General features: G+C 38.4%; 1 protein-coding gene across 1 annotated transcript in view; it reads right to left on the bottom strand.

Annotated features, from left to right (window-relative positions):
* Positions 1-225: 225 nt before the first annotated feature.
* Positions 226-23,902, bottom strand: part of CNMD (chondromodulin) — a 66,261-nt gene continuing 42,584 nt past the window's right edge. The window contains 2 exon segments of the mRNA XM_053707953.1: positions 226-796; positions 798-860. Coding sequence (XP_053563928.1) covers positions 641-796; positions 798-860 — 219 coding nt within the window. The 3' untranslated portion in view covers positions 226-640.

Here is a 23,902-nt window from a genome sequence, read left to right as displayed (position 1 = left end):
AAGAACTAGTGCTCTTCTTTTGTGTAATAACCCATAAATGCCCAGATATACTGTCATATCCTTAGGAGCTTAATTGTTATCTTTATAGTTAAGTATATCAAGTAGTTAAAAATAATAAATGTTATTTTACATGGTCATCGAAAAAATTGAAATAGGTTCTGTAAAATATTTAACCATACTGTTATTACTCAGGAATATTCTAAACAATAGTATAAAAACAAAAGGTTACCTAATCTTATAACAGTATTTATTCCAATAACAGGGAGCAGCTTCACTTGAGATTTATTTATGTCAAACTATAAAAATGTGGAAAAACTACGGAGATGCTTTCAAATGAAATATTTCTCTAAATAATGTGAGGAACCTATGTCTCACTGTAGGTGAGGTTAATTTTCTATACACTAGTCCAAGAGTTCTCAAATATCAGAGTATTTATATAAAGAATATTGCACATTCAGTACATGTATTGTACACATTGCACTCCACTAATCTGGTATCAATTATTAACTTAGATCTTAATTTACAATAGATGACTTATGAATCACATTTGCATACATTTATTATTTCCCATTCAAAACTGAAAATCCTCCAAGGTTAGCCTTTAATCATTGGCTTATATGTTCATATTGTGTACTCAGCTTTACACAACTCCCAAGATACGAGCAACCCACCAGCTACATGGCATGACGATGCGACATGCTGAGCGACATCCTTGGTAGTTATATGGGCCAAGGGATAGTAGCCGAGGAGGAGGCTCACAGATTCTCTGGCAATGTGTGTAACTTCTTCGGAATTCCAATACAACAAATTCCTTGATGGTCATGCATTGGGTCAAATGTCATACCACCCTTCTCCTTCAGCTGTTAAGATGAAAGAAATAATTCAATAAATATTTTTGCGGCATCTATAACATTACTTTATAGGTTCCCCCATAAGATTTGAACACACTGCACAGTCAAATAACTTTATTACACAGCAAACCAAAATAATATTCTAACAAGCACAGAACAAGTGAAAAAAAATGTCACTAGAAAACTGTGACCACTAATTCCTTGACATTCATACAGAGATTGGATGTCAATTGTATAATATTACTGTGCAGAATGTACTTATTATGTAAGGTATTTTCCTTAGAGAGCTCAGGAGAAATTAGTGTATTATCGTTATGTCAAAATCATAACACCTTACATATTGTTCTCTGTATGGTACAAGTGCTCTCCAATTAAATTGTCAAATAAGCATAAACTCTTAACAATCTGTCCACTTCACAGTCCTACTGACATTCTAAAGACGTTTTCTTTAGGGCATAACATGAAATATTTTGCAGCAATTTTTTAATTCAGTGTATTAGAATTAAAAGTCTACCAGTGATAAAAATGTAATATTGAGTACTGAAATAGGATAACAAATGATGGAAAATAAAAAAGTAACACACGTCAAGACAAGTAGGAAAGAACAGAAAGTACAGTGTTACCCATTTTGTGCTTGGTAAGAACTATTGAAATTAATGTGACATCCCTGATGTATATTATACACCTGTGAAACCCCAATGACTTTTTGTTTGTTTGCTTTTTGGTTTGGTAAAGCCACATAGTTATATGGAGATAGAAAGTTGAACACCAACTTAATTGATATGATCACCAGCTGCCTGATTATTACCTCATTTACTCTCTCTCTCTACTTTTTTTTTTTTTTTTTTTTTTTAAGAAAAAGGAAATTTACTTGTAACCCTTAGCTATAATTATTATAATGTAATCTTCCCCAAGGCCAGAACATGCTATGATCTGAGATGTCATCACATAAAATGCAGCATGTCTGCAGATAGAATGTGACACATTCAGGAACTGTTTTTATTTTATAGCACTGCTCCACATTGGACTGTTCTCTTCAAACAGAGCTGTTGCTCTGGCTGCACTGTGTAAGTTTTCCTTAACACAGTGGATCCAAAGCAAAGTACTGTTTGAAGAGAACAGTCAAATATGGCAGCAGCGCTGAAAGGAGCAGTGCGTGTATTTTTTGACTAGTTCTCAGTGATTTTTCAACCCCGCTTCCTAGCCTTTCCCGGTCTGCAAAACTGTGAGTTCTGAATGTAAGATGGTTTTGTGCTCAATGCACCTTTTCATTACTATATTTCTACCTTTATGACGTTTAGACCAAGAGAAAAGGAAACAAATTTATTCAAAAGACATTTTAAAAAACTTAGCAAAATGTCTTTTTTTGTTCTGCAGCCCAGAGGCAGAACTTTTTTCACTTTCTGCGATGACATTTTTTGTCATTTTTTCTACAGGTCATTTTTAAATGAAATACAATTTTAAATTAGGCAATTATTCTAAAGCACCAGCTCAATTGCAATATACTAACTGGAGAATAAAGCAAATTTAAAAGTTTTATATATTATATTGGTGCAGTTAGAAAAAGGAGCTTTGCAGCCACAGCAAAGAACAGCCTTTTATGGAGCAACGCTGCAAAGCGAAAAGTGTTAAACTGTTCCCTCATTTGTTGTGCCGATTCTTTTCTGCAGACATGCTGCATTTTCTGTGACGACATCTCAGATCACAGCATGTTTTGCCTTGGGGGTCTGCAGCTTATTAGCAATGCATTTTTTTACTTCTGCACCATATTATAATAAACTAAAAATTGCTTTAATATTCAGTTAACGAACATATTGCAGTATTTCAAAATGACCTGCAGAACCAATTTTTCACTAAATAAATCTCATCAGTGGAGAAAAGTTTCTGCCTCTGGAGTAATTCTCCATAACAAATGCAACTATTGTGGTGTTTTAGATTACACTCATTTTGTATTCCATGCATTAAACATGTTTGTCTTCTTTGGTTTCGATATTTTTAAATATATTGTTATCATTATGTTATGGGAAAGTGGAGTGTTTTAGTGAGAGTTCACAAGCCCCTACCTCCCAGGAGTTAACTCGTGGACACTAGGAATGCGACCGAATTTTCCCAAATGTAATTAATTGTTAATAAAAAAATAGATTGTTATTATTACATATGAACTGAGCATGTGCATGAATGTTATATATTCCCGCCGACCTTCGCAGGGCTTCCCCTGTCGAATTATCTAAAAAAATGGGTTAGTACCCTGCTAGAGGTAAGATGTCTCGTATTGAAATGTATGGAGTTTGCTGGAAAGTGGTATCTTTATAGGGCCAAAATAAATCCTACAGCCAATATGATCACATTGTGCTGCTTTCTGCATATAGCATCTTACAATCACCTATATTTTTGTATGCATATATTTTTTCTATAAGGGTATTTTGTCACAAACTTTTCATTTTTTAATTTGCGGCAAAATTATAGTGAGAACTGTTTAGAGTATATGTGCTGGGATTTGAGAGAACATTTCATACACACCCATGGAATGCCCCAGGTTCAGCTCCATTTTATAAAAAACTCTCTCTACATTCAGGTAAGTTAGGGACAATTGTTGACTTCCCAGTGTCTTGCAATAAGAGACCTGGCACTATTAAGACCCAATTAGGAGGAGAGTTAGTCTAAGCTTAAAAAGTGCATTTAGGTATATCATTGAACAATGCAATTAGGGATGTTAATGAAAAGTGACATTTTTACTGCACATGCATCTGACAAACATACCTGGCCTTTTTTATATAAGTATATATATATATATATATATATTTATATATATATATATATATATTAATATATATATATATGTCTTTATGAAACATATCTGATTAGTATTACCCATCTTTGCTAATAGCGTCAGTGTACATTTGTTGAAGTTTAACAGCATTTGTTGAAAGTTAACGTAACAACATCATTCTTTCATTTGTTCACTTGCTATATATGCTGCTAATACTAATATCTAATAAACTACGGTTCCAATCCTAAACTCACCAGATATGTTTTGTAAAAAGATTTACAAATCTTGTAGTCTCACTCTCTCAGACTTCTCCCTTGTGTTTTTTTTCTAAAATCGATCGACCAGCACTGCAGTGGTAGACTATTGCGCCGACACCACGCCACGCCACGCCACTATCCCTTTACCCTTTTGTGCACTAAGAGAGGTGTGAAGTATCTAGCTCTTTCCCGCTCGCACTGACTGGACTCTGTGAGCAGCGTCCTCACGCTGGGCATGGCCCCAACCCTGCTAAACATGGCGCTGCTGGCTTGCGTCAAGGAGGAGTCTGTCCTAACTTCTACTCCTGAGTCCTCCCGAGTTACTCCCCCAGCGTTCCCACTGCAAAATGTGCTGCGGACATTGCAAGGGCCGGTCACGGGACCACTTGCCGACCCTCTCTTTTTGTACATATTATAGTGAGCAATTTATGGTTGTGTGACAAATTAAAAAAAAAATAAAAAGCTATATATATTTTAAGGAGGAATCATCTAATTATGAATAATTTAGATAAATGTAAATTTAGCCTGAGAAACCTCTAATCAGTGACATAAAATACTATTGAAGTTATTTTAAATCTAGTAGTGATTTAAGGAAGGCTAAGTTGCTCATTGCCTTTGGGACTTATAAAAGTGGTAGCAGAAAACTGTAGAGGTAATGACATTTTTTTAAACACTTCTTAATGTGCAGATCTTTGAAATTGTGCTACAATGCATAGGAAGATAGAATGTGTAGTGTACTTACCTTTAAATATTTCAGTAAGTCAGTAAAAAAATATAAATCGCTGAAAGCAAGGTTTTAAGAACTCTTAAAAGGACATTAATCTGTTGGCTACAACTACAATAGCACAGTTTACAACTCACCATGCTATTGTTTTTTCTTCCTGTGCCCTGCAGCTGTCTTTAAAACCTCTCACATATTTTAAAGCTGCACATGTGTCATTTAGTGAGGCTTCAGCATCTTCACACTGGGTGCTGCCATTTGGAGCTTATAGGGACACGAAACCCATATTTTAGATTACAAATATAAAAAAGTTGCCAATTTACTTATATTATTAAATTTGCTTTGTGCTATTGTTATTCTTTGTTGAAGAGATATCTAGATAGGTAGCGAGCACATGTCTGGGGCACTACATAACAGGAAATATTGCTGCCATCTAGTGATCATGCAAATGTATAGCATTGTTGCAAAACTACTGCAATATAGAGCGCTGCAGACACGTGCACACACCTGAATTTACCTTCCTGCCTTTCAAAAAGTATAACAAGAAAACTAAGAAAGTGTTTATACTAGAAGTACATTGGAAGAATTGGTTACCAATCTTATGTTCTATCTGAATCGTGAGTGTAATGTCCCTTTCTTGAATTCTGTGACAGAAGTGGTGCACACTCAGATCAGTGACATTGCTGTCTAGTCTAGTAGGATTATTCCCTGAGTTTTTTTTTTAATATTTGTTATGTACTTTTTAAACTGTGCGGAAAAAACCCCCCTCCTGCAAATATGTAAAGCTTCTACTTTAGCTGGTAACAACACTGATTTGTGAAAACACCACTGCTTTCTATCACAGGATTTAACAATATGTGCATTCCAAGATGGTGGAAACCACTATAAAGATGCAGAGCTTTACCAACTGGCTTCTGTAATGAGCTACCCTAAGAAGAATAGCTTTATATATATATTCTATATATATATATTATATATATATATATATATATATATATAGTATATATATACTCATATATATATATATATATTATACAATATATATATTATATATATATATATAATTATATATATATACTGTATATATTTATATATATATATATATATATATATATACTATATAATATTTATATATATATATTTAAGTATAGCAATGGTGCTCTCTAGTTCAGATATTCTCAAAATTTGGCCTGAGGATAGGTTTGAAAACCAGTGCTATATATTATACAGGGGTATATATATATATATATAATATATATAATATATATATATATATATATATAAAAAATATATTGTATTATGTGTGTTTCTCTACGTCTATATTTAAGTATTCACAATAATGCATGCTGATTATAAAACCTGTGGGAGAGACAACCATTTTAGTTTTAATTTTGAGGGGTTAACAAAAAAAATTATTCAAATACTAATTTGATGCAAATTATTGTTTCAATACTGAGATACGCATTAATTTCAAATGATTGAGATGACCAATTATTTTATAGTCCTTTTCTCATTAACTGTAGCTAGTTTATATGTATATATGTGCTTAGATTAGATATTTTATGAGAAAGGAAATGAAAAAATAGTGTGTGCACATCAAAGAATTCATGATTTAAATTACTGTTTTGAGAACATTTTACACCCTGAAAAGCTTAGGACACATAGCAATCTTTAGAAAAGAGCGGTTATGAAAATTGGTTCCTACGTGGGTTCCATATAAAGTGTGATGATAAGCGCAGAAAAGAATTTCTAGCTATTTTTAACCATAAAAGTAATATAATGGTGCAGCACATAAAATACTGAGATATTTATTACATATAACTCTGCCACACACGCTGTGTTGTTGCCTTCAAACCCCTTAGCAGACAATATCAGATAACTATCACAATACATCAACAAAGAAATCAAAAATACAGCACCAGCTCAACCAACTATTGTTTTGGGTGATGTGATATAAGAACATAAAAATAAGAGACCAAAATACATCTAATATTATCATGGCTTAGCAATATAACTTATAAAAGAATATGGTAAAGTGCTGTTTCAATTAATATTTAAATCATATAAATCATGTAAATCATATTATATATATATATATTTATATATTCATATCTACCAGAAAGAGGTAAATTCTAATAAAAGTTCAACATCCAGATGAAATAAACAGAAGACTGTGGGTTCCATTTAAGAAGTTGTGACTACAGCTTTTGTGCGTCTTCGGCTGTAGGCCCTTGTCTTCCCGATCTTTAGTAAATCTACCCCACAATATAATAATAAAGCTAAAACATTAAGGGCTAGATTACAAGTGAGTCTTTTTTGGAAGCCTTTTTAATTTTACTGATATTACAAGTTGAGCGAAATCACGTTTGCGCTAGTGCAATCGCCATTAACACTTCAATCCTTTCTGCTATCTCAGAGCTATGGTTCAACTGTTTTCCTAAACTAAAATGTTGCAAAAATCACTTAAAAAATACATTACAAAGTACAGTTACACTCATAATAACACCATCTAATAAAAATTATTTTAAAAAATATTGCACAAAAAAGTTATAAGGGCTCAAAGGTATGAGATACATACAGATACATTGCTAAACGGATGTATTTGTGTGTGTGTATATATATATATATATTATATATATATATATATTATATATATATATGGTGTGTGTGTGTGTGTGTGTGTACATATATATTAATGTATTTATATATATATATACTGTATGTATTGACAGACATACAGTAATACTGTATATACACATATAAACCCCCCCCATAAATATATATGTACACATTTTTAGACATGTTTATATAAGTGCATTAGAGCCCTTTGTCATTAAAGGGACAGTCAACACCAAAATTGTTATTGTTTAAAAGGATAAAATAATGCCTTTACTACCCATTCCCTAGCTTTCAACAAACAAAATTGTTATATTAATATACTTTATAACATTTACACCTCTACATCTCTGCCTGTTTCTAAGCCACTACAGACAGCCTTTTATCACATGCTTTTTTTTATTAGCTTTTCACAACGGGAGAGTGTTAGTTCATGTGAGCCATATAGATAACATTGTGCTCATACCCATGGAGTTGTGCACAACACAGCACTTATTGGCTAAAATGCAAGTCAATAAATAAATAGTAATGTGATCAGGGGGCTGTTAGAAGAGGCTTAGATACAAGGTATCACAGAGGTAAAAAAGTGTATTCATATAATTATATTGGTTTTGCAAAACTGGGTAATGGGTAATAATGGGATTATCTATCTTTTAAACAATAACATTTTTAGAGTTGACTGAAAAGATGTAAAAACATATATATGCAATATTCATATTTAATAAAGATTTACACTATGTATTTACTGTAAATATTTCACATTCACTAATGCAAATATGCTGTTGTTTGCACGTTGTTTTTTTTCATCAATTTTTTTCTCTCCATTGACTTCTATGGGCAATGTGAAAATGCGATCGTGTTTGCGCGATCTCAGGTGTTAGTTTTTGTTTCTCCATTGATTTCTATGGGTGGACATACATGCATGTGCACGCGAAAACGCTTTATTCGGGTTACTGCTTGCGCAACATATTAACTTGTAATATGAACACAACCAGGACTAGCATAAGCAGCTTAACTGTAGCCGAGTTTTCCGCTGTATAATATATATCGCACCACTTGTAATCTAGCCCTAAATTAGTATTTGGTATGTCACAAATATCAAAATTTATGCTTACCTGATAAATTTCTTTCTTTCCGGATATAGAGAGTCCACAACATCATTCAATTACTAGTGCGAATATCACTCCTGGCCAGCAGAGGAGGCAAAGAGCACCACAGCAAAGCTGTTAAGTGTCACTCCCCTACCCATAATCCCCAGTCATTCGACTGAAGGGAAATGGAAAAGGAATAACACAAAGGTGTAGAGGTGCCTGAGGTTTAGTAAAAAAATAACAGTCTTAATAAAGGGTGGGGGTCATGGACTCTCCATATCTGGAAATAAATAAATGTATCGGGTAAGCATAAAATATGTTTTCTTTCCTAAGATATGGAGAGTCCACAACGTCATTCAATTACTAGTGGGAACCCAATACCCAAGCTAGAGGACACAAAAATGAACAGGGAGGGAGAACAAGACAGGCAGACCTAAACAGAAGGCACCACCGCTTGAAGAAACCTTTCTCCAAAAGAGGCCTCAGCCGAGGCAAAAGTATCACATTTGGAAAAAGTATGCAGAGAGGACCAAGTTGCAGTCTTGCAAATCTGTTCCACAGAAGCTTCATTTTTGAAAGTCCAAGAAGAGGAGACAGACCTAGTGGAATGAGCTGTAATTCTCTCATAAGCAAAATGAAAACCAGAGGGAAAGAGAAGTCGCAGTAGCCTTTTGACCCTTATGTTTTCCTGAGAAACAAACAGGGCAGAAGACTGGCAAAAATCCTTAGTCGCCTGTAGGTAGAATTTTAGAGCATGTACAACATCCAATTTGTGCAACAGACGTTCTATATGAGAAGAAGGATTGGGACAGAGAGAAGGAACAACAATTTCCTGTTTAATATTTCTATCTGAAATCACTTTAGGAAGAAATCCCAATTTAGTACGAAGAACCGCCCTATCCGCATGAAAGATAAGGTAAGGCGAATCACATTGCAAAGCCAAGAAACAAAACCTTCCAAGATAGCAGCTTAATATCTATGGAATGCATTGGCTCAAACGAAGCCTGCTGCAAAACTTTAAGAACAAGATTAAGGCTCTAAGGAGGAGCAACAGGTTTAAACACAGGCCTGATTCTGACCAGGGCCTCTCAAAAGGATTGAACATCTGGCACATCCGCCAGATGCTTGTGTAACAAAATAGATAATGCAGAAATCTGACCATTCAGAGAACTGACACCTAATTATCATAGACTGATATATTCCATGAAAATGAGCTGCGATATACATTATATAAAATGCCACCAGCCACTTATCTTCCTTAGTTAGTCTCTATCAGATAAAGTCCTTAAAGGTGCAGGGACTCAAGAAGAAAAGGATCTTTAAAAGGAATTAGTCGTGTTTCAAAAGTACTTCCCACTTTTCCTATTTGGTTTTATTCGTCAAGACAGCACCTGTCAATCAGCTGTTCATGAGTGTCCGTGAGATCCGTTGATACTGCGGTTATCTCCTACCTTAGTTTCGTGACCGTGTCACTGAGCTGCTGTGTAGGTCCTTCTATCTCACAATCCCTTACCTCCCAGGAAGAATACGCTGTGTAGCAAGTACTGTTAGTTTGGTTCCGTGTTTCCTGGGTGAATCACATGACTGTGGGTAGCCAATCTCTCCAGGGTTCACTCTACGTCACGTCTAGATTTTCCAGACTGCTTCTCAGTTCTCTGTTTATCCTCGGTTCATATGGTAAAAGTTACTGAAGTGAGCGCTTACTCTGTAACTTAGATCTCCAACACTTCCTTGTAGTCGGAATCCTCTCGTAAGAGGATAATACAGTTTCGTTGTAGAATTGGATCAAACTTATGCAGTGGCGTATTTATGTTTTGTGCTGCCCTTGGCACTCAAAATTCTGCTGCCCCCCCCCCCAAAGTTTTTAGGCCTTTTTTCCACTTAATATTTTTTTGGGTCAGTGTGTAAAATGTTCTTGTTTTGTTTGTTTTTTCATAACAATTCAAAAGAAAATGGGCTAGCAAAACGCATACAGGTGGGTTGAATTGCACGCATCTCATACCATTTTCTCCCTAAGAGAAGGGAGAGTAAAGAAGGGGAAGGGAAAAAGGGGAGGGAAAGGAAAGCAGGAAGGGAGGGAGATAAGACAAAAGTGGTGAGGGAAAGAAAGGAGTGAAAGAAGGGAGCAAGGGAGGGAGTTGAGAGAAAGAAGGGAGGGAGGGAAAGAAGGGAGTGAGTTGAGGGAGGAAGGAACGGGAGAAAGGGAAAGAAGGGAGAGACAAATGGAGGGAAAGAAGAATACACTTTGAATCAATCACTGCCCTTTACATGCAACAACATACACTAATTACCATTATTCAGTAATAAAAACTTTTTAAGTGTCCGTTTACTATTTACTCCATGGGTTCATGAATGCAGAGAAAGCTAGCTATTAGTAGCTAACATACATTAGCACTGAGAGTTTATGATTATACATCACAAGCTGATCTAAACAGTGCAAAGACGCATCCAGTCTGTTAGCTGCTAAGATCTGCAATAAGCACTGTGCTCGCAGACCCACCACAGCTGATAAGGGGAGGCAGCATATCGGCACAAGGTCTTCTCCTCCAGCCTCACCTTGTAAGTATATCCCCGGTTTCTCACCAAGAACTCTTCCACTGCAAAAATGCCGGCAGCTCTAAATGAAGCAACGGTTTTAAAGGAGCACTGCCTGTAAAGAGTGACCTTAATCAGCGCATGTGCCTTTTCTTCTCTGTAAAAGCCTGCACTTTATCACTCACTGTACTGTGTGCTGGCTTTTAGAGAGAGGATAGGACAGATGTGCTGCCCTCCCAAATCTGCTGCCCTAGGCACTGGCCTTGTTGGCCTAGGCCATAATACGCCCCTGAACTTATGGCTTTCTCAAAATGTTTCAGCTCGACAGCCTTTATCAAGATGCCATATTGGATCCAGGTAACTCCTTTTGTAGTGTCTGTTGTCTCTGCCTTTCTATTACAGCATCATCATTTTTAGATGTTAACCCTTAGAGTCTCTGTTCGTTGTTTTCATTCTTTATCTCTTTCATTGGTGGAATACATCAAGAGATTTTACTCCCTCTGTGGTGTATAATATATACCATCTGGTAATATATTTCCTATATTTATAATAGGATATTTATTGTATAATAATAAGGAAAAAATATCTTTTGAAAAAAGAACTTAATACATTGCAAAAACAATTTAACCAGATAAATATACCTGAATCTATTGCAATATCAATCCATATTATGTTAACCCTTGTTATATAACACACTCTATTAGTACACTATTGCTAATTAAATCCTAATATATCGAAAAAAGACATAATAATAGTAGTATAATTGTTAAGAAATTCTCGAACTAAACATATATTTAAGCAGTAAATTAATGCGTCCTTATTTCGCTTCTTGCAAAGATATACAATTATTTTCTCTCTCTGATCACAGATTCAATCTATATAAGCATTGTTACAAACATTAATAAAAGTGTATTATGTGACACTCAGAGTTCATGTGTACGTTCAAAAAACTGTGTCACTGGATAATGTGATTTAGGTCTAATTCACTATTTAGTCCTTTGGGGTGCAGGGTCCAAAGTTTATAAATTAGTTCTGCCTCTTGCCTTAGTAGTCTATTCTCCATATTCCCCCCCCCCCCCCCTGTTATTTTTCACTAATTTTTTTTATACCGCAATAGGTTAAGTCTTTCGGATTTTTATGATGTTTTTCATTAAAATGTCTGTATAATCTGGTGTCTGTTTTGCCTAATTCTATGCATCTGATATGCTCTCTAATTCTGTCGTGGAACATTCAGCTCATTTGCCCTAAATATTGAAGACTACATGAGCATTGTAGTAAGTAAATTACATTTATGTCAGTACATCTTATTGTCTCTTTTATAACATGCTCTTCTTTGTTGCTTTGTGACTTTGCCAACCTTGTTTTCTTACTATGAGTACATGACTTGCAAGTATGACATGGAAAGAAACCTGCTATTTTTTCTCCTAGCAGGCTCCTATCTGTATCTATAATCCCTGGTTTATTTTCACTTGGAGACAAGATATTCTTCTCTATCCATATTTCTCACTTCTTTGATAGTTCTTAGATTGTTTGTCATGATCACCAATATTTCAACAATTATGTCTGATCCTCAACATCTGCCCTTGTGGAATATTTTGTTTCCACCTTCTATGGTGGTTGCTCTAATAGTCTATCTAATTATTGGCGTCAACTTTCTTGAAATAAGTAGCCGTGGTTATTTCATTATTAAGTGAATGTCAATTTTGATGCTAAAGTGCCCGGTTTGTAAAAATTAGATTAAAAACACTTTAATTCATCCAAATTTACATTTCACTCCTGTTGAGAAAACAAACTTATCTTTTAAACATCACAGCAGCTCCAGCTTCCTCCGCCCGTCGCAAAGCCTCTTCCTGGGTCTAAAATGAGCAATCCGGCTTCCTCCAATCTCGGCGTTGAATCAGAAACTGATTCCCCCGGGGGGAAGCAGTGATTGGAGGATGACCTATCCATCATTTCTGACGTAGGAAATGGCTTGCAATGACCGGAGGAAGCTGGAGCTGCTGTGAAGTTTAAAAGGTACGTTTTTTTTCTCAACAGGAGTGAAATGTAAATTTTGATTAATTAAAGTGCCCATGTTTTTAATCGAATTTTTAAAAACCGGGCACTTTAGCATCAAAATTGACATTCACTTTAGTAATGTTGATCTCTATATCCAAAAATGTAATTCTTGTACTACTAAATTCATGAGTAAATTTTAAACCCAAATCATTCGTATTTAGGTCCTCTATAAACAGGCAGAGTAATTCTACAACTCCCCTCCAAATAAAAAACATATCCTATAATATAAAAGGCCAAGTGTGTTTGTCCGAAGCTGTCATACGCAGTAGAGACAGCACAAGGACAAACACACCTGGCCTTACCTAACATGCTGTTTGCGGTGAAAGTGTGCGTGCCCGGGCGGGGGGGGGGGGGGGTCGGATGGGAGAGTGGGCGTGACTGGGCTTGACTGGGCATGACAGGGGTGTGGTCGTGCATGGTGGGGGCGTGGCCGGGCGCGGTCAGCACAAGAGAGAGAGGGGAGAGAAATAGAAAGAGAGGGGGAGAGACAAAAAGAGATAGGAAAGCGCTTAAGAGAGGGGGAAGAGCAGAAGAGAGGGGGGAGAGACAGCAAAAGAGAGGGTAAATAGCAAAAGAGAGGGGAAAGAGCAAAATAGAGGGAAGAGAGAGAAAAAGAGGGGGAGAGAGAGCAATAGAGAGGGGAGAGAGAGAAAAAGAGAGGGGGGGAGAGAGAGCAAAAGAGAGGGGGGGGGAGAGAGCAATAGAGAGGGGGAGAGAGAGCAAAAGAGAGGGATGGAGAGAGAGAGCAAACGAGAGGGGAGAGAGACAGAGCAAAAGAGAGGGGGGGGAGAGAGAGAGCAAAAGAGAGGGGGGAGAGAGAGAGAGCAAAAGAGAGGGATGGAGAGAGAGAGACAGAGCAAAAGAGAGGGGGGAGAGAGCAAAAGAGAGGGGGAGAGAGAGTGTGCAAAAGAGAGGGGGAGAGAGAGCACAAAAGAGAGGGGGAGAGAGAGTGTGCAAAAGAGAGGGGGAGAGAGTGCAAAAGAGAGGGGAAGAGAGAGAGCGCAAAAGAGAGTTGGAGAGAGAGGGCACAAAAGAGAGGGGGAGAGAGAGCGCAAAAGAGAGGGGGAGAAAGAGTGTGCAAAAGAGAGGAGGAGAGAGCGCAAAAGAGAGAGGAAGAGAGAGAGCGCAAAAGAGAGGTGGAGAGAGAGCACGCAAAAGAGAGGGGGAGAGAGAGCGCACAAAAGATGGGGGAGAAAGAGTGCAAAAGAGAGAATGCAAAAGAGAGGGGGGAGAGAGAGTGCAAAAGAGAGGGGGAGAGAGAGCGCAAAAGAGAGAGGGAGAGAGAGCAAAAGAGAGGGGGGAGAGAAAGCAAAAGAGAGGGGGAGAGAGGGAGCAAAAGAGAGGGGGGGAGAGAGCAAAAGAGAGGGGGAGAGAGGGAGCAAAAGAGAGGGGGGAGAGAGCAAAAGAGAGGTGGAGCGAGAGAGAGAGAGGAAGAGAGAGAGCGCAAAAGAGAGGTGGAGAGAGAGCATGCAAAAGAGAGGGGGAGAGAGAGTGCACAAAAGATGGGGAGAGAGAGTGCAAAAGAGAGAACGCAAAAGAGAGGGGGGAGAGAGAGCGTAAAAGAGAGGGGGAGAGAGACCAAAAGAGAGGGGGAGAGAGCACAAAAGAGAGGGGGAGAGAGAGCAAAAGAGAGGGGGGAGAGAGACAGCAAAAGAGAGGGGGGAGAGAGAGAGCAAAAGAGAGGGGGAGAGAGAGAGCAAAAGAGAGGTGGAGCGAGAGAGTGCAAAAGAGAGAGGGAGAGAGCGCAAAAGAGAGGGGGAGAGAGCGCAAAATAGAGGTGGAGAGAGAGCACGCAAAAGAGAGGGGGAGAGAGAGCACACAAAAGATGGGGGGAGAGAGAGTGCAAAAGAGAAAACGCAAAAGAGAGGGGGGAGAGAGAGCGTAAAAGAGAGGGGGAGAGAGACCAAAAGAGAGGGGGAGAGAGCACAAAAGAGAGGGGGAGAGAGAGCAAAAGAGAGGGGGGAGAGAGACAGCAAAAGAGAGGGGGGGAGAGAGAGAGCAAAAGAGAGGGGGAGAGAGAGAGCAAAAGAGAGGTGGAGCGAGAGAGTGCAAAAGAGAGAGGGAGAGAGTGCAAAAGACAGGGGAGAGAGCACAAAAGAGAGGGGGAGAGAGAGCACACAAAAGATGGGGGGAGAGAGAGTGCAAAAGAGAAAACGCAAAAGAGAGGGGGGAGAGAGAGCGCAAAAGAGAGGGGGAGAGAGACCAAAAGAGAGGGGGAGAGAGCACAAAAGAGAGGGGGAGAGAGAGCAAAAGAGAGGGGGGGAGAGAGACAGCAAAAGAGAGGGGGGAGAGAGAGAGCAAAAGAGAGGGGGAGAGAGAGAGCAAAAGAGAGGTGGAGCGAGAGAGTGCAAAAGAGAGAGGGAGAGAGTGCAAAAGACAGGGGGAGAGAGCACAAAAGAGAGGGGGAGAGAGAAAGCAAGGGGTGGGACCGCTGTACTGCAAAAAATGGCCCATGTAAACGGGCTTTAGGACTAGTCATCTATAAAACGCTTATAAAGCATGAGATTCGCACTCCATGAAGATTTCTCAAAAAAAAGTCTTCAAAATAGCCCATTAATAAACGGAGAACTGAGAAGTAGCCTGGAGAATCTAGACGTGGCGTAGGGTGAACCCTGGAGAGATTGGCTACCCACGGTCACAGGATTCACCCAGGAAACACGGAACCAAACTAACAGTACTCGCTATACAGCATATTCTTACCGGGAGGTAAGGGCTTGGGAGATAGAAGGACCTACACAGCAGCTCAGTGACATGATCATGAATCTAAGGTAGGAGATAACCGTAGTATCAAAAGATCTCATGGACACTCATGAACAGCTGAATGACAGGTACTGTCTTTATGAATAAAGCCAAATAGTAAAAGTGGGAAGTACTTTTGAAACACGACTAATTCCTTTTAAAGATCCTTTTGTTCTTGAGACCCTTTTGGTCTTAGTCCCTGCACCTTTAAGGATTTTATCTGATAGAGAATAACTAAGGAAGATAAGTGGCTGGTGGCATTTTATATAACGTATATCACAGCTCATTTTCATGGAATATATCAGTCTATGATAATTAGTTGTTAGTTCTTTTTTATCAGCTGCATAGAGTTTTTATTGTGATACTAGCAGTGTGGATATTAATATTGACTTTGTTATTGCGTGTATTTTACTTTGTTAAGATGAGAGTGTGAATGTGTACACGGGTGTATGAACACATTATTATTAATCATTTGAAATCAGCATATATTACACCCATATTTTTAGTGTTTTCCATATGCATTAACCTTTTAAAATACTTTTTTTCTGTATACACTAATACTGGAACATTATTTGTATATATATCCTATTAGAACAGATTCTGTTTAATAGATGGTGTTTAATTAAAAATAATTTAATATTATTTTCATTATAGTTTGTTTCTTATTATCTCCATAGCCCCTTTCTTTCTTTTCAGCCCTCATTATTAGAGTTATCTATATACTCTTACAAGCAAGGAATGCGCCATCTTTTGCAATAATTTTGACTATTTTTTTACAGATTAATTTTGGTATAATTTTTATTTTTATGTGGCAGAGTTTGGGTTCATTTGATTTTTAGAATAGTAATACCCCAACACACTTTACCTACAACTGACTGACAACCCTTTCTTCAGACCTTTCCTGGAGTAAAGACAAAATTCTAGGAATCCTGACCCTACTCCAAGAGTAGCCCTTAAATTCACACCAATAAAGGTATTTATGCCATACCTTATGATAAATTTTTCAAGTAACAGGCTTGCGAGCTTGGATCATGGTCTCAATGACCAACTCAGAAAAGTAGACAGCTTCAGATAAACAAGATTTGGATTGAGGAATGGACCCTGAGTTAGAAGGTCCTTCCTCAGAGGCAACCTCCAAGGTGGTCGAGATGACATCCATCTTCACTAGGTCTGCATACCAGATCCTGCGAGGCCATGCAGGAGCTTTTAGAATTACAGATGCTCTCTACTGTTTGATATGAGCAATAACTCATGGAAGGAGCGCAAACAGAGGAAACAGGTATGCTAGACCAAAATCCCGAAGAACCGCCAGAGCATCTATCAGAGCTGCCTGAGGATCTCTTGACCTTGAACTGTACCTTGGAAGCTTAGCATTCTGCCAAGACACCATCAGATCCAACTCCGGCACCCCCCCCCCCATTTGAGGGTTAACCTGGAGAACACCTCTGGATGGAGAGCCCACCCACTGTCTGCTCAGGAGATCTGCTTCCCAGTTGTCCACTCCAGAAATGTGGATGGCAGATAGACAACAATTGCGAGCTTCCGCCCACTGAATAATCTGTGACACCTCCTTCATGGCTAAGGAACTCTGAGTTCCTCCCTGGTGGTTGATGTAATCCACTGAGATAATGTTGTCTGACTGAAACCTGATAAACCGAGCTAAGGACAATTGAGGCCAAGTCATCAGAGCTTTGTAAATCGCTCTCAATTCCAATATGTTTATGGGGAGAGCAGACTCCTCCCGAGTCCATAGTCCCCATGCCTTTAACGAGTCACAGACTGCTCCCCAGCCTAGCAGGCTGGTGTCTGTGGTCTTAATCACCCAGGAAGGTCTCCAGAAGCATGTGCCCTGAGACAGATGGTCCCAAAAAAGCCACCACGGGAGAGAGACTCTTGTCGACTAGTCTAGATCTATCCTATGCGACAGATCTGAATGGTCTCAGTTCCATTGTCTGAGCTTGCAAAGTTGCAGAGTGTCAGGGTGCCAGGAATCAGACTGAGACGAGAAGTGCAAAATAATCACACCTTTATTAATAGCAAAAAATAATAAAACGTCCACAAGTCAAATAACAAGCCAGGAATCAAAACCAGAGCTGGTAGTCAGACAAGCCGAGTCAGGAGCCAAAGCGAATAGTCAGACAAGCCGAGTCAGGAGCCAAAGCGAGTAGTCAGACAAGCCAGAATCAGGAACAAAGAGAACAGCAGAGTCAGGAACAAGCCAGAGATCAGGAACCAGGAGGGACGTCAGACAGCCAGGTAATACACAGGAGCTCTCACAAACAGGTCTGAGACAACGCAAGGGCAAAGCATACTGAACAGAGGCCCTTTAAATAATAAGTGATGACATCACAATTCTGAGACTGCATCCTGTCTCACACGGATGATGTACAGCAGTCTGGCCATAAAAGGAAGTGCAGGAAATGAGCAGAATCACACAGTATGCACCAGATTCAGAAAGAGAGGTGAGTAAAATGGTTGCCAGCAGCACATGGCAAACAAGGCAGGGAAAAAACCCTGACACAGAGCTCTCAAATGGAATCGAGTAAAGGGAATGATGTCCATAGAAGCGACCATCAGACCAATTACCTCCATACATTGAGCCACTAATGGCCAAACAGTAGACTGAAGAGAGAGGCAAGATGAGAGAATTTTGGATTTTCTGACCTCCGTTCCGATAGGGAATCTATTATGGTCCCTAAGAAAACCACCCTTGTAGCTGGAACAAGGGAACTCTTTTCCAGATTCACTTCCCAACCGTGGTAATCTAGAAAAGACAACAAGATCTCTGTATGAGAGTTTGCTGGTTGAAAAGATGGCGCCTGAACCAACATGTGTCCCAGGTAGGGTGCCACTGCAATTCCCTGAGACCTGATCACTGCCAAGAGAGCCCCCAGAACCTTTGAGAAAATTCTGGGAGCTGTGGCAAGGCCAAATGGAAGAGCCACAAACTGAAAGTGTTTGTCAAGAAAGGCGAATCTCAGAAATTTGTGATGATCCCTGTGGATGGGAACATGAAGATATGTGTCCTCCAGGTCTATGGTCATCAAGAACTGACCCTCTTGGACCAAAGGAAGAATGGAATGAATGGCTTCCATTTTCAAGGATGGTACCCTGAGAAACTTGTTGAGGCACTTTAGGTCTAAAATGGGGCAAAAAGTTCCCTCTTTTTTGGGCACCATGAACAGATTTGAATAGAATCCTAGACTCTGTTCCCTTCCTGGAACTAGAACAATCACTCCCAGGGAGGAAAGGTCCTAAACGCAGTTCAAGAATGCCTCTCTTTTTACCTGGTCTGCAGATAATCTTGAGAGGTGGAATATGCCCCTGGGAGGGAAAGTTTTGAATTATATTTTGTAACCCTAAGATACTATGTCCACAGCCCAAGGATCTGGGACATCTCGTCTCCACGCTTGACAAAACAGGGGGCCGACCCTTCATGCTGACTTAGACTCAGCTGAGGGTTTCTTTGATTGCTTCCCCTTATTCCAAGGCTGATTGGGCTTCCAAGGAGACTTGGGCTGCACTTGCTTGGAAGAGGGAGAGGAAGACTTTTGACCTTTGAAGTTACGAAAGGAATGAAAATTACTTTGACGTCCTTTGAGTATGTTCTTCTTGTCTTGCGGTAGAAAAGACCTTTTTCCACCCTTAATATCAGAAATTATTTCTGCCAGACTAGATCTGAACAAGGTCTTACCCTTGTAAGGAAGCCCCAGAAGCTTGAACGTAGAGGTAACATCAGCTGACCAAGATTTTAGGCACAATGCCCTGCGAGCTAGGACAGTGAAGCCAGACATCAGTCTAATAACTTGAATGTTAGCATCAGAAATAAAAGAATTGGCTAGTTTGAGAGCCTTAATCCTATCTTTTATCTCCTCCAACCGAGTCTCTACTAAAATTGATTCAGACAAGGCGTCGCACCAATAAGATGCAAACTGCAGGTTGCCATTGAAGACCTTGATGAACATATATCTTCTTCAGATAAGCTTCCAGCTTTTTGTCCATGGGATCCTTAAAGGAGCAGCTATCATCTATATGTATCGTAGTTCTCTTCGCCAGAGTCGAAATTGCCCCTTCTACTTTAGGCACCGTGCGCCAAGAATCTTTAATGGAGTCAGCAACAGGAAACATCTTTTTAAATAGACGGGGAGAAAGGAATCCCTGGCTTCTCCCATTCCTGTGAAATAATCTCTGTCACACTTCCACAGAGGAAGGGAGAAGATAGTATTTATTAAGTTTATTAGACTTCTTAGGGTTGACAACGACAGAAGTATCGGAGTCGTCCAAAGTAGCCAATACCTCCTTTAACAGTACACAAAGGTGTTCAAGCTTAAATCTGAAGTTTACTTCTTCAGTATCAGATGAAGGAATAATACTGTCCGAATCTGAGATTTCACCCTCAGAGGCTACTGACGTATCCTCCTCATCAGACTTATAAGGGAGGGCAACCTGTGTAGCAGTAAGTGGTACAGAAACCTTACTATCTGAATGTCTAAATTTCCCATTGTATTTTTCCCAGCATAGGAAAAGTAGATAATGACGCAGATATCTCAGAAGATACATGTGCAGCAAAATCTGCAGACAAATAAACTCCTCCAGTTGGCTGAGAGGAACTGCAGGGCACTGTATGTGACGCCATAGAGGCTTGGAACGTTTGAGGAGAAAGCAGTGGCATAGCCTGAACAGCATCATCCTGAGAGACATTAGGCTCAGAAACAAAAAGTTTATCTTTACATTTCAAAGTCCTTTTTAAACATGGGGAACAAAATTGCATAGGTAACACAATTTGGGCCTCAAGACACAATAATCACTTATCTATAGGAACAGAATCCTGCTCCATGACTAAGCCTGGGGGATTCCCAGAAATAAAGGAATGACAAGACAATAACATTTTTAAATTTAACACTGTCACCGTACATTTTTAATTTAGCACTGTCACTTTAAATGATACAAGTTAAACACTATCGCTTTAAATTTATACAGAGCAGATTAGCATTAAAACATATAATCCTCAATTAGCACCTCTGCATCTCAGCAGACTGAGGTGCCCTACCTGCCCCACTGAGGAAAAAAATAACAGCCATTTACAAGTCTTTGTCTTCCACACAGAAAAAGACGTCATACAGCCATCACCGCTCCGATGCAGTCACAGAGCTGAAAGGAGGCTGGTCATATGACCGGAGCAAACAGAAACTGCGCGGAGAATGAAAAGTGCACGTTTCTGAAGGCAATACAGACCACATAAGCAAACTGCTCAATAACTGCAGTTTTTAAAAAGAAAAACCGGTCTGTCTAAACGTTTTAAAAACAAACAGTAAAAAAAAAAAAAACAGCCACATTGTTTATAAACCCCATTATTAAATAAAACAAGAGCCATAAAAGTAATATAGGTTAACTTCTTCCATACCATGAAATAAATTAACCGTCAAGTCTCCAAATCACATAAATTAGTGCCTGACCACTGCCATAATAAAATCTTACATTAAGGATTTAAAGTCCCAGATAATAATGCAAAGAACAATTTTCTAAGTGCAAGTCCCCAGTACCTAGAAGACAAAAATACTTACCTGCAACGTAGCTGCCCGGCAGGGAGACAGCTTACAAGTTGTGAAAGGACACATACTCCTTACAGAGACCTGTAGAAAAAAGATAGAACAGAATAACCTACTCTGGCTTTCTATAACAAGGGCAGCAATATGTTAGGAAACAAAGTAAGGACCACCTCACAACTTCCTAACTGCTTAAAAGCAACCACTACTTGACTGAAGAGATTAACGTGGACTCAGCTAGACCCAAATCCTTGCTTGCAGAGAAAAGTACCCGAAAAAGGATTCAATCTTCAGACACCAAAACTTTACCTCCTCCATTGACAGAGGCAAAGAGAATGACTGGGGATTATGGGTACGGGAGTGACACTTAACAGCTTCGCTGTGGTGCTCTTTGCCTCTTCCTGCTGGCCAGGAGTGATGTTCCCATTAGTAATTGAATAACAGTGTGGACTCTCCATATCTTAGGAAAGAAATAATATATAAACAGGAGTTGTTATTAATGAGCCTCTATGACTCCCATTTTTTTATATTGGGTCCTCTTATTATTGGTGCTTTGTTGCATCAAGTCATTAGATGTGCCGTTACTTCAAGCAGCATGCAAAAGGGAGCTGTAGATAGACGCTAGTATCATTGGCGGCAATAATGACATACACAGAATTGCATAGTAAAATAATACAAAAAATAATAGAATAAGAAACGTAATGTAAAAACCTAGATATCATGCTTAAAAGTAATCAAGCCTATAGTACACTGAATACTATACATAATCACCAAAGTTGAAATGTTTAAAAAAAAATAATATATATATATATATATATATATACTGTATATATATATATATATATATATATATATATATATAATTTTATTATACATGAATTATTAATTTTAAATATTTTATATATATTATATACATTATGGCCCAGATTACAAGTGGAGCTCTAAATATTGCTTTCATAAAAGAGATATTTGCGCTCTGTAATGCCAGCGCACACTAACACTCACGAGAGAGCGCTTCCATAGGCTCATGGAGAGACGGCATCAGAACTTCAGCTCAGCAAAGTGGGTAAGTAGTGCATTGATGGCAGCAATTTAAATATATATATATGTATATGAGTACACATATATATTTACTGAGAACATACAGTTCCCATAGACCGCAATCTAATGCACTTTTCAGTGCTGTTTTTTTCTAAAACCGCACTCCCACCAACTTTAACCCCCAAATACTGCCTAGTGCAATACTTTTATTAAAAAAATAAAGATGCTGCCATCTTTATTTTTTAATAAAATACACTAGACAGTAGTTTGGGGGCATTTGTAGCAGATTTATAAAATTAACCAGAGATCTGAATGCCTCCTGTGGAAGCCTTATCATAGTCTGTTGGGTGACTGCATTGATCCCTTCCTGCCTGAATAGCATCATTGGAGATGCTTTACCGAATGTGAGTATATTTCTTACTATATACACCACTGCTCTCTGGGTCCAAACTGTACTAGGCCATATAGGCACCTCTGTGTCTCCTTGTATCTTTATCACAGAATATCCATCTCAATTCCAAGAGGTCGATCTGCTGGGTGACTGTGATAGATCCCAGACTGCTTCCACTGCACTAATTGGAGTGCTTCTAAGATTGTGAGTTTGAATTAGCACAACTTGATTGTATATATTGTGTGGAACAAACAATATTGGGCCATGTGGCGCATCTGTCTTTTTTCTTGTTTATAAAACTTTTACATGAATAAGGTAAAAATTCCAGATAATGAGAATTGCAATAGTATACTTTTTGATTAAGACAATTATCATGACTGGGACATGTACATAATGTTTATATAAAAAATAGGAATACAGTCCAGCACACAGGTATGTTATGCAAGTCACAGTGACCAACTTCCAATAGTCACAGCAGAAATCCAAAAATGACAGAGAGTGACAGCATAACAAATTTATTGTTTAAAACAACAGGGTAACAACAGCCAACAGCAACGTTTCGGGACTTCTGTCCCTTTCTCAAGCTGAAATACTCACTGAATATCACCTTACATTCATTATTCAGATAGAAGTATCAAATCTAATATATTCATAAATTGATATTTATACATAACATCAAAGAGAGGCATTTTGGATTCATGAATTGGGCACTATGCAGCCTAAAGGCATGAATATAGACCGGGACTTATCAGTTTTTCTTTAAAAATCAGGTTTTTAAAAATCAGTTCTCCAAAAATCAGGTCCTTAAAAACTAGGCCTTTAATAATCAGGCGTTTAACAAAGGTATAGGATGAAATTGGAGGAGAGAGAAAGATTCCTTTATTAAAGTTTAGATGGGTGCAACTCATTTATTAAAACTCTGTTGGTTGTAATTTTTTTCTCCATTTTTCCTCTATTTAAATCATGTAAATAAATTAAATTAGGTATTTTTAATGTATATAAGCCATCAGTATGATGAAATTTTGATGTTATGTATAAATATCAATTTATGAATATATATTAGATTTGATGCTTCTATCTGAATAATGAATGTTTTGTAATTGTTTTTAGCGCCACCTAGTGGTTTGTAACTATATAAGGTGATATCATTCAGTGAGTATATCAGCTTGAGAAAGGGACAGAAGTCCCGAAACGTTGCTGTTGGCTGTTGTTACCCTGTTGTTTTAAACAATACATTTGTTATGCTGTCACTCTCTGTCATTTTTGCATAATGTTTATATAACATC

Source organism: Bombina bombina, chromosome 3 (genome assembly GCF_027579735.1).
Source record: "Bombina bombina isolate aBomBom1 chromosome 3, aBomBom1.pri, whole genome shotgun sequence".
In the NCBI taxonomy this organism is placed as follows: Eukaryota; Metazoa; Chordata; class Amphibia; order Anura; family Bombinatoridae; genus Bombina; species Bombina bombina.
The sequence above is the reverse complement of the archived record's forward strand: the minus strand, read 5'-3'. Positions and strand labels throughout refer to the sequence as shown.